Genomic DNA, 13,279 nt, shown 5'->3' on the forward strand with positions numbered 1-13,279 from the left:
AATAAGGTATCCTTATTCGGTTAACCAAACCGAATTAACCGAATAACCAAATAACCCGAACCAAATAAACCAAACATCATTTGGTTCGGTTCAGTTATTCGGTTTTGGTTTTTTGTCACACCCCTATATTTAGGTCCTGTTTGTTTACCTTTTAATTGAAAAATTAAAAGACAAACTCTTAAAAATTTAGATGTGAGGTGTTTGGTAGCCACTTATAAAATACCTCTTAATTGCACAAATGCCCTCTTTTTTCATAAACCCGTGTCTGAAATAAAAAGAAACAATTGTGCCCCGGATAAAACTTGCGCTTTTTCTTTTCTCATGCGCACGCCTTTCTCTTCAACGCCACTTCTCTCTTCCGCCCCTTCCTCTTCCAACTCCGATCTGTTGCCTCCTTCCGATCTGCAACGCCACTGGCGCCGTCGGCTTCGCCTTCGCCTCCGTCACCTCTTTCGCCTCTGACAACTTTTGCAGGTAAAGTCTTTTTTTTCTCTTGCTATGTAATTCGAGTTTAATGCTTGAAAATCAATTATCATAGTTGTTTCCCCTAAAATTTGAAGATCAGTGCATCATTTGCTTTTTTTCCCTAAAATCAAAGCAAGGTTTTCCTTTTATTCCCCTGAAATTAGGGAATCGTTTGAAAATCTGATGATGTTGTCTTCATGTTGAAATCAGATGTTGAATCATATGTTATCGTTGTCTTCTGTTTCTCACTAATTTTTACAGTTTTTTCATAATTAATCAATTTCTGTATATGTCAAGAGCAATTGCGTCTTCACATCAACACTTCTCAATTTCCCTTTTGCTATGGTTTGTATATTGCATTTTGTAAGATCTTCCTAGTGAATTGTTCATTGTATGTACATGGATAATGGTGAATTGAGAGTTTAGGTTAACACAACTTATAACCTTACCTGTTAAAGATTGTTTGGGAGAAGAAGTATGGGAGGGTGTACAACATAAGTATTGACATGTAGAGATACATATTATCTTCTTGTTTGTTAATCTTTGGAAGACTCTGAATGGTATGTACTCTAGAGACATTTTTGTTGAATTAATAGCAATTGAGTTATTGTAGTTTTCATGTTTTTGATAGCTATATCTTTTTTTACCAAAGATAAATCGAGAATAACTGTTTAGTATATATATCTTCACTGAAAGCAAGTGAATGAATGTTTCACTTTATGTTTGAGCAATACTATGTCATGAGTTTAAGCACCAAAAATAAATATGATAAGCTTATATGTTTCTTTGTTGAATTTGAATTTGTAGGTTAAACTGTTTGATTTGGAGACATGTTTTTGTCGATTTGAAAATATTAATGTTTTATTTGGATTTTGTGTTTAATTTGGATTTTGTATGGTATTTATATTTTTTTGTAATTATTCAAGAAGTTGATTCGGCAAAAAATAATATAGAAGGGTATAATGGTCATTTTTATCATTCATCACAGTAATTCAGAGGTTCCAACCAAACAGCATGTTAAAAATTCAGATCTTAAAAATTCAGACCCTCTTAAAATTTCAGACATCTTAAAAATTCAGATCTTAAAATTTCAGATCCTACCAAACAGCCCCTTAGGCAGACTATTTGAAGTAATAAGATAAATATAAGTGAGATGCTATATTTAATAAAAGTAATTGCCAATCGTTTCTAGGGTTCCCGCTGCTGCATGTTCCTCTCGATTCTCATTCACTAAAACACTTGCCCCTCTCCCGGATCCGGAAAATTAAGCGCACCGGTAATTTCTTCTTCCGGTATCTTCAACTGACTCTACTACTGACTTCTGTATCTTTTCTCTTGCTCCGATTCATAAGCTGCAACCACTTTGCGCAACTATTCATAGATACATACCACAACCACAACCATGTTAATGATCGCTTTTTAAATCGTTACCCAATCAGTTGAGATACAATTTCAGTTCTGCGATCAAACACGTTGTAGGCTCGTTTAATTAAAATTAAGTCAAGATTATGTATAATTTAGACACTATTTTTTTTTTTTTAATTATCTTCTAGACATTCTTCTGTTATGCATCGTGAAATCAGACACTTGTTTTATTTTCCTCTTCATGGACAATTACTTAATTTAGGTCAAATGGGGGAAGAAGAAATAAGAGATGATGGGTTAAATAATCAGAAAGAGACCGTTGAATTGGCCTCTGAGTCTGCTGCAACAGAGGATATAGACATGAATCAAGCAGAAGACAGTAATGCTGAAGAAGAAGATGATGATGATGATGATGATGATGATGAAGAAGAAGAAGAAGATTCAGAGGAGCCATATACATTAAGATTTGAAGGGGATATAGATCCCTTGGCTCTCACAGAGGTGGATGCTTTTGGAGTTGAGCCTTATGAGTGTTTGGAACGCATGGAGAATGAGTATGAAGCCTTGGCTGCTAAAAAGCGTAAAGCAAACCTCAGTTACAACCATGAAGGGTAATTATTATCATTTTTTTGTATCACTTTCCATGTCACTTGTTTCCATCTCATGAACTGGGCCTTCTTTATGCAACCTTGTGGATTAAGCACAAGCTTATATTGATAATTGATATGATACTATCTAACATTTAGAAATTTTGTGCATTGTGCCAGAATGCCACCAGAAAAGAAGTTGAGACAAGAGGATTTCCCTGGTGCAAACTTTGAAGAATTATTGGCGGAAATGACATATGGAATGAGAAGAAAAAGAAAGGTATGCTAGACTTTCTTTTCAGGGTTGATTCCTAGTCCTACTATTACTATTTTTTTTTCTTTTTTAATGAATGTATAGTTGCAACATTCATAGTTAGTCTCTTGTTGCTACCTGTATTATTATAGTCAACTTGTGATTTTTGACGAATATGAATTCTGGCAGATTAAGAAAAGAGGTAGGAGGAAGGGATCAAAGAGAAAAATTAGTCCAGAAATTACACGAAAATTAGGTGATGCTACACTCTTGTATGCACATGGGCGATATGAGGAGGTACAATGTTATATTATTACCTTTGGTTTTCTTGTATATACCTTACCTTTTGAGGGCGTTTGGATTCCTCAGGAATTGGAATTCAGTTCCATTTGATTTCACAAAATCCCACCAGTGATTCCATAAATTAATGTTATTTCAGTTCCAATCCTACCTCATTTCTACAAAATGACTGATATATGGCTATACGCAATCTAAGCCATATTTTTAACGTTTTAGTATGCTGGTTTCTTCTTATTATCATCAAATTTTGTAGTTGGATCTCATTTCATCTTCTGCCAACCAAACGTGTGACAGATTCTCTTTCAAAAAAAAAACATCAAAACTTGGGAAATGTTTTCTTATCATTTGTTATTTCATGCTTCCATTCTCTTGGCTGTGTTTATATTTTTTGTGCTCATTTTGTTGTTGGTAATGAAATGATGTTAGGCCATACCTATACTGAGGGAAATCATTCGTGTTTCACCGAATCTGCCTGATTCATACCATACACTTGGTCTTATATATAATGCCATTGGGGATAAAATGAGATCCGTTAACTTTTATATGATTGCTGTACATTTGACACCCAAGGATGCATCTCTCTGGAAGCTACTTGTTACTTGGTCTATGTGAGTTTTCTTCCAACATACTTATATGTGTATATATATTCTTAGATGCATTTTTCTACCGAAAACAAGAATATAAAAATGAGGCGTGATAAAATGCAGGGAACTAGGGAACCGTGAACAGGCCTGGCATTGTCTTGACCGAGCAATAAGGGCAGATCCGGAAGATGTGAGTCTTAGATATCACCGTGCCTCAGTTCATGTTGAGCTTGGAAACTATCAGAAGGCTGCTGAATCATATGAGCAAATCTGGCAACTTCGTCCTAAAAATGTTGAAGCATTGAAGACAGCAGCAATGGTTTGGTTTGGACTTACAAATCTATATATATATATATATATATATATATATATATATATATATATATATATTATTTGAATGGGAATGAATTAACTGTTTTGGTATTTTCAGATGTACCAAAGATGTAGTCAGCATGAACGCATTGTCAGCATTCTTGAAGAGTATTTGAGAAAGAACCCAAAAGATGCTGATCTGAGCGTGGTTCAGTTATTGGCTTCAATGCATATGTTGGGAAATGCACATGACAAAGCTCTTCACCATATTGAGTATGCACAACACAATTATTCTGCTGGTAAAGACTTACCTGTTGAGCTGTTGGTTCAAGCAGGGATATGCCATGTTCATCTTGGAACCATGGAAAAAGCACAGGTATTTTTTTTTAAAATAGGATTCCTTTATATATATATATATATATATATATATATATATATATATATATATATCATGGATTGTAATAAGAAGAAATGCAAGTATAATGCTATAATAGAATTTTTTGTGGAAAGTACATTACTATTTCTTATATTTAGCCCTTGACTGTGCTCTGTGACTTGTTGCTCTTTGAAACTAACCCCTCGTTCTCTCTCTCTCTCTCTTTTTTGGTCAAATGTTTGTAGGCTTTCTTCGGTGTGTTCACACATGAGACTGTAAATGATTATTCTCACTTAATTATTGAAGCTGCAGACTCATTAATGATTGCAAAGCACCATGAATCCGCATTGAAGTACTACCTGATGTTAGAAGGGAATGATGGTGTCAATAAAGTAAGTAAATAACCTCGATTTCTTGTCTGTGCAAAAGACGTAAATACCCTCATGCTGATTGTGTTTGGTGTATCGGACTGGGACAAAAATTGCAATTTTTAAAAGGTGTAGCAAGACTCTCGTCTATGCAAAAGACGTAAATACCCTCCTCATGCCCATGCCCATGCCCACCATCGGAAATATCTCTAAAAAGCTTGTCTGTGCACTCCTTCCTGGTATAGCAGACGAAGTCTTAATGTCATGGATAACTTTATATGTTTTTGAATGTGGACCTTTTCTAGTTTGGGAAAGGAATGCTCAATGTGGGAGAAGGGAATATTTTATTTAAGCCTAGAGTCTTGTTGATTTCTAATTTATACTATGATTTTTTGTATTGAATTGGGTAAAGGGACTACTTTATTTTAACATCGGGCGTTGTTACTCTTTCCTAAGCTCAACAACACAAGCAATTGACTACTTCTACAAAGGTACCATATGATTCAGATTCATCATCTATAGGAGTGAGTTCTGAATATCAAAACATGTTCTTCAGTTTATATGAATAGATAAAAACATAAAATGATTGTTTACTCACATTCAGTCTGAAAAAGAAATACTTTTTTTTTATGTTGTGAAGCTACTGGAAAGCTTTATGAATCTTTTTCTAAATGAACTTTTTTGTTTTACATTTGATTAAAGCGTTGATATCTCAGAGTAAAATATTTATTGGTAATTATATTTTCTTGACAGCTCTACATGAACGTGAAGACAACATTGATGCTAGGTTGGAACTAGTGTCAGTTTTGTTATTAGTAGATAAGGAAGATGAAGCCATTTCTGTACTTTCTCCACCTTCTGATTCAGGTTTGCTAGATTTTATTTTAAGGAGTTAATAATAATACTCAATTTGTTCTTATCTAATTGTTTACACATTTTCAGAATCAAGAGTTGATGGAACCTCTGATGCCGATGGGGTTGGGGTGATGAAACCTTGGTGGACTGACAAAAATATAAAGTTAAAGCTTTGTTATATTTATAAATCCAAAGGTTTGACCGAAGCATTTGTTGATGCAATATTTCCATTGGTTCGTGAAACATTGTTTCTTGAAACTATTCAACGAAAGGTGATTTTGCACAACCTCTTTTTAACACATAGGGCTGAGTAATCGTTTATTACTTTTTTATTATCGATCATAAAAGATTATTCTTACTTAATGAAGTGCTATTTGCCTTTCTTGGTGGAATTTAAGACAATGGTTTACTTTTCTGCTTTAAATTCATGTGAATTATTTTAAACATTCTATAAAATGAAATTGTACATCAAGTTTTATAAGAAATATAGTGTAAAGTGTAAACTGTATATATATTGTTTTGAACTTGAAATGTAATCCATATGACTCCAAAACATATGTGTTTCATTCTCCTCAAACTGCAGAAGTATGTATTATAATTACTTTCTATGTTTATTTACAACTCATATTTGTTTTGTTATTAAGGAGTACCCTTTACATGAAATAAAGCATTTTATATCCTTGGTACCTTGAACATTTTATTTATATTTTGGTTGATTCTCTTTTACACTTGTCTTCTAGATTAATTTTTTATGCTCACTGTTGTTTCCAGAAAACTTCATATGTGCACTGTATGACTTTCCATTCAGGAATATTTAGAGAAACTGAAACATCCAAGCATTTCACTTTACATTAAAGATGCATATTCATATGTTTTGATAGATATTTGATTTATTAGGTTAGACCAAAGAAAAAGCTACCAAAAAGTGAGCTGCATAAAAGAGTTGAGGTATTAGATGAACATCAACCTGACAATTTATTTCAAGGATTCCGCCCTATTGCTTCTTCTTCAGATCTGTAAGTCTTGCATATCCGTTCTTTATAGATTATTATTATTATTATTAAAGAGTGATTTTATTTTTTGCATACTTGGAATAATTTCACCCTTTTAATGGTGAACAGGTCGAAAGCTTCTAGAGCAAAGAAGTTGCTGAGGAAAAAAGCAAGAGAAAGAGAAGAAAGGCGAGCTGCAGCATTGGCTGCTGGAGTTGAGTGGCATAGTGATGAATCAGACGATGATTCTCCTGTAAGTAATGTAAACGGATAAATGAGTATATATTATTTTCTTTACATTTCAAGTTTAAAATACCATTTGTTGTAGCATATTATTATAATTGATCTATTCTTATGTAATAAATTGTTAAATTGTGTCATGTCATGTGGCAGGTATATAGAGAACCTCCCCTGCCTAATCTCTTAAAGGATGAAGAACATCATATGCTCATTGTAGATGTAAGTGCTTCTTGTGGAAACCTGTAATTATGTTTATGTTCATATAATGGTTAACCTATGGCTACCTGTAGAATCTTTCTCGATTGAAATGTAGTTTTTCAGTTGCCATTAATGATGGATGCTACATGTACATGTTTTTATTTATAGCTATGCAGAGCATTAGTATCAGTGCAAAGATATTGGGAAGCACTTGAAATTATCACTTCAACTCTTAAATTGGCACAAAACAATCTAACAACAGACAAACAAGAGGAGCTTCGTTCACTTGGAGCACGTAAGTCTTAATCAGAACCTACTTACATACATGTTTTTTCTTATTAATGCATTCTACTATTGGGTTTTCAGAAAAATCTCCTTATTAGGACATTGTACTTTGAAAAGCTATTATACTAGTGAAAATGGTTTTGTATATATTTCAAAGTACAATGTTGTTGTAATAGGAATAAATCAAAGTAAGATGCTATATGATTTGAAAAATTATCTCTTTTTTTTTTTTAAAAACTCCTACAGAGATAGCCTATAATATTGATGGTCCCACGAATGGATGGGATTGTGCCCGATACATCATTACCCAAAATCCTTATAGCTTTGCAGCCTGGAACATCTACTATAAAATTATGTTAAGGTATACTACATACTTACTTTATCATCATATATGCATATTTTTACGTCATCACATCTTGTTTCTTTTTATTTTCTCATTATTTGATTAACAATGCTTAAAAATATCTGCACACTTGTGGATATACAAAGAAAAAAATAAACAATGGCAGATTTGTATAAACTTACGACTTATCCCTTTACTTTGTCTACTGAGTTGTTCTTTCTGCATTAAGTTAAAAAGATAGCTTGGCTTACATTACAGGATCAAGTCCTTTTGTGGATAAATATGCTGAACTGAAAATAATGTTTACATTCTTTTAATCACACACAGATCGAGGCTGGATAAGCATAATAAGTTTTTGCTTGAAAAGCTTGCAAAACATGAGGATTGTGTGCCAGCACTTTTAATAAAAGGACATGTATTTACAATGCATAGCCAGCATCAAGTAGCTGCAAGATATTACCTGAAAGCTTATAGATTGATGCCAGAGAATGCTTTGCTAAATCTTTGTGCTGGTATTTATTTCTTTTCTTTTCTCTCAATAGCATATATTATATTTGTTTTTAATTTCTATATAGCATAATTAATGAATTGCTCTTGTTTCACTTGGTATGTATTTTTTTAATCTTAAAGGAACTGCCCTAATCAATCTAGCCCTTGGATTGCGACTTCATAACAAGCATCAATGTGTCTTGCAAGGCTTAGCTTTTCTCTACAACAATCTTCGCCTTTCTGATAACAGCCAGGTCTTCATCATTCTCCTTCATTTCATTATAAAATGTTACATTTTATTCATTATGTTGTTTTTTATTTGAGTATATTTCTTGTGGCATTCCTGTTGTCAAGAAATACAAAAACAATCTTTCACAACATCATAGGGAACATACAAATATTGTATAAGAAAAATAGAAAATATCATGCAAATACCGTTATCTCCTATTTGAGTCAAATATGAGTTGAAACATGGAAATGATATATTTAATAGAATAGAATAAAGTCTAGACTTGTGTGGCCATTATACTTGTTTACAAACCATGCTAAAACAGAAAGCAACTTAGTTTTTTTTGACTTGATGACTTAATCCGGTAGGCTATATAGGGATGCTTCTCACTGACTTATTGTGGAATGAATGTCTTAATAGGGAAAGCCAGGAAAACAAGATTTTCTCTTATAAAAAGAATCAGATACCACATTTATTATATAATTGCTCATCAAGGACAAATTTATCCTAAACAGTAGATTTTTGGTTGTAAAGTAAACTAGTGGCATAAGATGAGTGAGAAATGAGATGCAATGACCATATAACAGAATTTAGGGCTAAATGCAAGGAATAGCAATCATTTGTATATTATTACACCCTACAGCCATTTCTTTCTATTATGGCATTGTACTTACAGTTTATTTTGAAAAATGTACCCAATCAAAGCATCGTACTTTCATAATTCTTCATATTATGACATTATACTTTGTATAATTGGGTTGCTTTTTCAAAGTGCAATGCCTTAATAGGAAGAAATAAGAGTAAACAAATCAATGGAAGTAGGTTGTTATTTCTTGCATCTAAAACCATAACTGAAGTGGCTTTTGGAAATGTTTTTTGTATTACAGGAAGCTTTATACAACCTAGCACGAGCCTATCACCATGTTGGTCTTATTTCACTTGCGGCTACATGCTATGAGAAGGTGCTTACAATTCATCAAAAAGATCACCCAATCCCAAAGCTCCCGAATGATGGTCTACAACCCACACATGACTTAAAACCCGGATACTGTGACCTTAAAAGAGAAGCAGCTTATAATTTGCACCTTATTTATAAAAATAGTGGGGCCATGGATCTTGCCAGACAGGTGCTTAAGGACCACTGTACTCTTTAACTTATGACCTATGTATGTATGTATGTATATAACTCTTTGACTTTACTACCATACAATTTTTGCTCTTTGTTGGCTTTTGGTTACACTTTATTAAGACGTAGGATAAGTGGTTATGTTAACAGGAAAGTGTATGCAACATGTGTTGTGGCTTTGTTAGAAAAGTAAACAAATAACACCTTAATACATGGAAAAATAGTTCAGTTGCTTGTTTGTTCGCTTACGTGAGACATGACAAAACAAGTTGCACTGTGTGTTTTGTGTTGGCAGACATAGGATTAAAAATCCACCAGATTACAACTTTATACAAATTTTTTCTTATTAAGGCATTGCTTTTTGAAAAATCATTCAATTTACAAAATTGTACTTTTTTTTTTCCAGACATACTAAGAAACATCCACCAATTTTAGCAATGAAAATTATCATTGATTGAATGATATTGCTGTGGTTGGGTGAATGTTTCAAATGTTGTAATAGGAAATAATAAATGTAAAATGCTAATGATAAACAAACGAAATGAATATATGTTGACCCAACATATGATCGAACACCTTGTCATAAAATCAAAAAGTATAGATTACATGAGTGGCATTTGATTATCAATCATGATGAAGAGTTGAAATTTGGGGTTTACAGGGTTGGGGTTCGTTCAATGTTTCCAGAAATAACAGTTAGAATGTTGTTTCCAAAGGGATCGCTCAAGTGAGAAGCTAGGTTTTCAACAGGGCCCTGTCCAGTCACGTACGCTTGGATGAAGAACGCAAACATGGAGAACATTGCTAGTCTACCATTCTTGATCTCCTTCACCTTCAACAATGCAAACTGGTCTGGATCATTAGCCAATCCCAATGGGTCAAATGGGCCACCAGGGTGTAGCTTGTCCTCAAAATCCTGTACATAAATAAATTAAAACCTCCCAAAATTAATTAATCATGGAAGGAATACAATATTCTGAAACAGTTGGTTATATTCTATATATGATTCATACCAAGCCGTTGGTGATTCTGTAGTATTCAGCACCACCAACAAGAACAACCTCTGCAACGACAGCCAGGACGAGGTTAATGGGGATGTTCTTCCCGAAGTAATTCAATGTGTTCCCATCAAGTAGTAGAGCACCCGTCTGCATCCATGTACCCAAATAAACTAAACTCGTTAAAGTTTTAGTCTTTAATTAATTAGTAATTTCAGCATGATATGATATGTGATACGAACCTTGAACCAGACAGCTTCAGGGCCACAGTTGGCACCATACTTGTTGAAGGCCTCGGGAATGATGCAACCCGCCGCACCCAGCATAGCCCATCGTGCATGAATAAGCTCGAACGCTTGGTATCTGCATACCATAACATTACTTCACTTGTTGTAATTAACTTAGAGACAGCAATGACTGTGTCACTGTGTGTGTGTGTGTGTACACAGAAATATATACAGAAAACCAAAGTCAGTTGACAGTTGGTTGATCATGATTGACTCGTTGTACGGAAAACTATGTATATAATCCATTTTCCCTGAGTTGACTCAACTCAACTCTGTATGTATGTATATTATCTTGAGTAATTGATCAGTGGGAACTTACTTGGCAAAGTCTTCTGGTTTCTTGCCAAGTCCAAAAGGATCATAACCATAACTGCATATGAGATGATGAAAAAAAAAGGTCATTTAATAGCTGGTATATATATATATATATATATATATATATATATATATTGTGAATGTAGATGGTAGTGTGTAATTAGGTAATTGACTTACTCTCCGGCGACTTCCCCATTGAGGTACTCTGGGATTTCCGACCGGTCCAAAAGACCTTCGGGCAAGAATATTCTTCTCTCAGGACCTGTAATTATTTCAGATAAGTATTTCATGAGGATGGATGCATAGTAGTAGTAGTAGTGATATATTATTATGTATAATACTTACCGTACCACTTGGCAAGCTCGTCGGAAGCCGGGGTGACGGGGGCGGGCTTAGCCTTGGGTGCAGGTTTCTTCTTTTGGAAAAGGGCGACGGTCTTAAAGCTGGCTGCAGGACTAGAAGCCGAAGGAGCCGTCTTGGACGTACCCGAAAACTTTAGCTGGTTTCCAAGAATTTCCGACACACCCAGTGAGGACGCTGCTGCCATAGAAGCCATTCTTGCCGAAAATTAAACCTTTAGCTGTTTTTGTTTGTCTGCGATGAGAATTGATGAGAAGGGAGAGGTCCTTGCTAAATGGAACTTCTCGTGGATGTAGACTTGCCACATAGGATGTCTGTGATTGGTTGGAGGAGTGAAATGAAATCTGATGCTGCTATCATCTAGGATTATCACGATGACGTGGCGGATTACGATATTTCAATATACTGCATCTGCATGCATGATGATGGCCCTGCATTAGCTACCGAAGTTTTTGAACTTGTGGATCAGAAAATGCCGGATAACATGTCAATTGTTTTCATTCTAATTTATACATTCCTATTTCATTTTCTTGTATATTAAATATTTAATATTAATATAATATTATATGAAATATAATGTTATATTTTTAACACGAATATGCCACCACATTTTCTAATAAGGTTCCGGTTTCAGCTTAGCGTACCTAATTATTCATGACATTTTCTAAGAACCCTAACTAATCATCTAATCACACAAATGGCCACCCAAAATTGGGGGCTTTAACTATCTACCCTTTTCTTTTTTTCCTTTTTTTCAAAATGACCGACATTTCCAAAATGCCTAATTTCCGAGTAGTGTCTGTGATTTATATAAGCATTCTCTGCTTTGAAATTATTTTTACTGGTCCTTACAATTTATAAAAATGATCCCGATATTGATGGGAAAATTATAGAAATAGTCCCTCTATTTAACAAAAATATAGAAAATGGACACTGTCCAATAGCAAACTTACAGAATGGTTCATATGTTTCTTAAAAATATAAAAATAGCCCATACATTTTATAAAAATATAGAAATGGTCTCACAAAATTATTGAAAAGGTACTTGTGTTTCACAAAATTACAGAAACTCTCCCTATTTAATAACGAATTAGCATAAATGATCCATATGTTTGATAAAGTTACATAATTGATTTCCGACTAACAGAAAAATTACGTAGTTGATCCTATGCTTCACAAAATTATGAAAATAGTCCTACGTAATAATGAAATTACAGAAATACGCTCTATGTAAGAGAAGAGAATATTACAAAAATGATATTAAACATATTGTATTAGTTAACCCGTGGCAACACGGAATATTCCACTAGTTATAAACAAATTCATGTTGGTAAAGTCTCGAAAAATATAATAGAAAATATGTGCGATTACTTTTTGATAATTTAAGACAACGAAGTAAACAGAAAAAAGAAAAAAAGAACGAATATGAACCTAGGTTGATAACTTTTTTTAAAAGAAAATATTGGGTATATAACAAACAAATTTTAAGGAAATTTTGTATTAAAGTCACCAAAAAGGTTTTGATATGAGAAATTGAGTAAACTGACCTTTATAAATAAGGGTTTCAAAGAAAATAGCCACATTTTTTCAGTTTTTGAAAAATAACAATTTTCTTCGGAATGCTTAATTCCGGAGTTTTTTTTTCAAAGAATTTTTTTTATTTTAGTTTTTGATTTTAAATGTTACATTTCAAAATGTTTAATATCATCGTTTCTCAATAAAATGTTTAATTTCATGCACTAATATTGTATATATTTCACATTAATATGTTTTTTTTAAACTTTTTTGTTAAATTTAAGTAAAAAAATGATTTTTTTTTTTAATTTCGGAATTGTTTTTCGGATTTCAGACTTCTTCTTGAAAATTTAAAAGTTTTTTTTTTCAAAATCCGAAAATTTAGTTCGGAATCCGGAATGCCATTCTGAAATTAGTCAAAAAAATATTTTTTCTTA

General features: G+C 33.3%; 2 protein-coding genes across 3 annotated transcripts; one reads left to right on the forward strand and one right to left on the reverse strand.

Moving 5' to 3' along the window:
• Positions 1–276: 276 nt before the first annotated feature.
• Positions 277–9,601, forward strand: LOC145108598 (tetratricopeptide repeat (TPR)-containing protein). Of its 2 annotated transcripts, XM_079045634.1 has the most exons (20): positions 277–474; positions 1,658–1,741; positions 2,093–2,441; positions 2,598–2,697; positions 2,860–2,967; positions 3,397–3,578; positions 3,678–3,873; positions 3,985–4,242; positions 4,488–4,634; positions 5,023–5,101; positions 5,364–5,477; positions 5,553–5,737; positions 6,363–6,481; positions 6,587–6,710; positions 6,851–6,916; positions 7,064–7,190; positions 7,427–7,541; positions 7,851–8,035; positions 8,154–8,266; positions 9,129–9,601. In XM_079045634.1, the coding sequence occupies exons 3-20, from the start codon at positions 2,098–2,100 to the stop codon at positions 9,393–9,395; spliced, it is 2,829 nt and encodes a 942-aa protein (XP_078901760.1). In that variant the 5' UTR covers positions 277–474; positions 1,658–1,741; positions 2,093–2,097; the 3' UTR covers positions 9,396–9,601. The 2 variants fall into 2 exon arrangements, with proteins under 2 accessions (XP_078901760.1, XP_078901759.1); XM_079045633.1 differs by lacking the exon at positions 1,658–1,741.
• Positions 9,602–9,919: 318 nt separating this feature from the next.
• LOC145108600 (chlorophyll a-b binding protein CP26, chloroplastic-like) lies at positions 9,920–11,590 on the reverse strand. The gene is made up of 6 exons (XM_079045635.1): positions 11,313–11,590; positions 11,145–11,229; positions 10,972–11,022; positions 10,608–10,728; positions 10,381–10,515; positions 9,920–10,283 (listed from the first exon to the last, which is right to left on the reverse strand). The coding sequence occupies exons 1-6, from the start codon at positions 11,521–11,523 to the stop codon at positions 10,023–10,025; spliced, it is 864 nt and encodes a 287-aa protein (XP_078901761.1). The 5' UTR covers positions 11,524–11,590; the 3' UTR covers positions 9,920–10,022.
• Between the last annotated feature and the right edge of the window lie 1,689 nt (positions 11,591–13,279).

This window comes from Lactuca virosa, chromosome 4 (assembly GCF_052849685.1).
Source record: "Lactuca virosa cultivar CGN04683 chromosome 4, Lactuca_virosa_CGN04683_v6, whole genome shotgun sequence".
Lineage (NCBI taxonomy): Eukaryota > Viridiplantae > Streptophyta > Magnoliopsida > Asterales > Asteraceae > Lactuca > Lactuca virosa.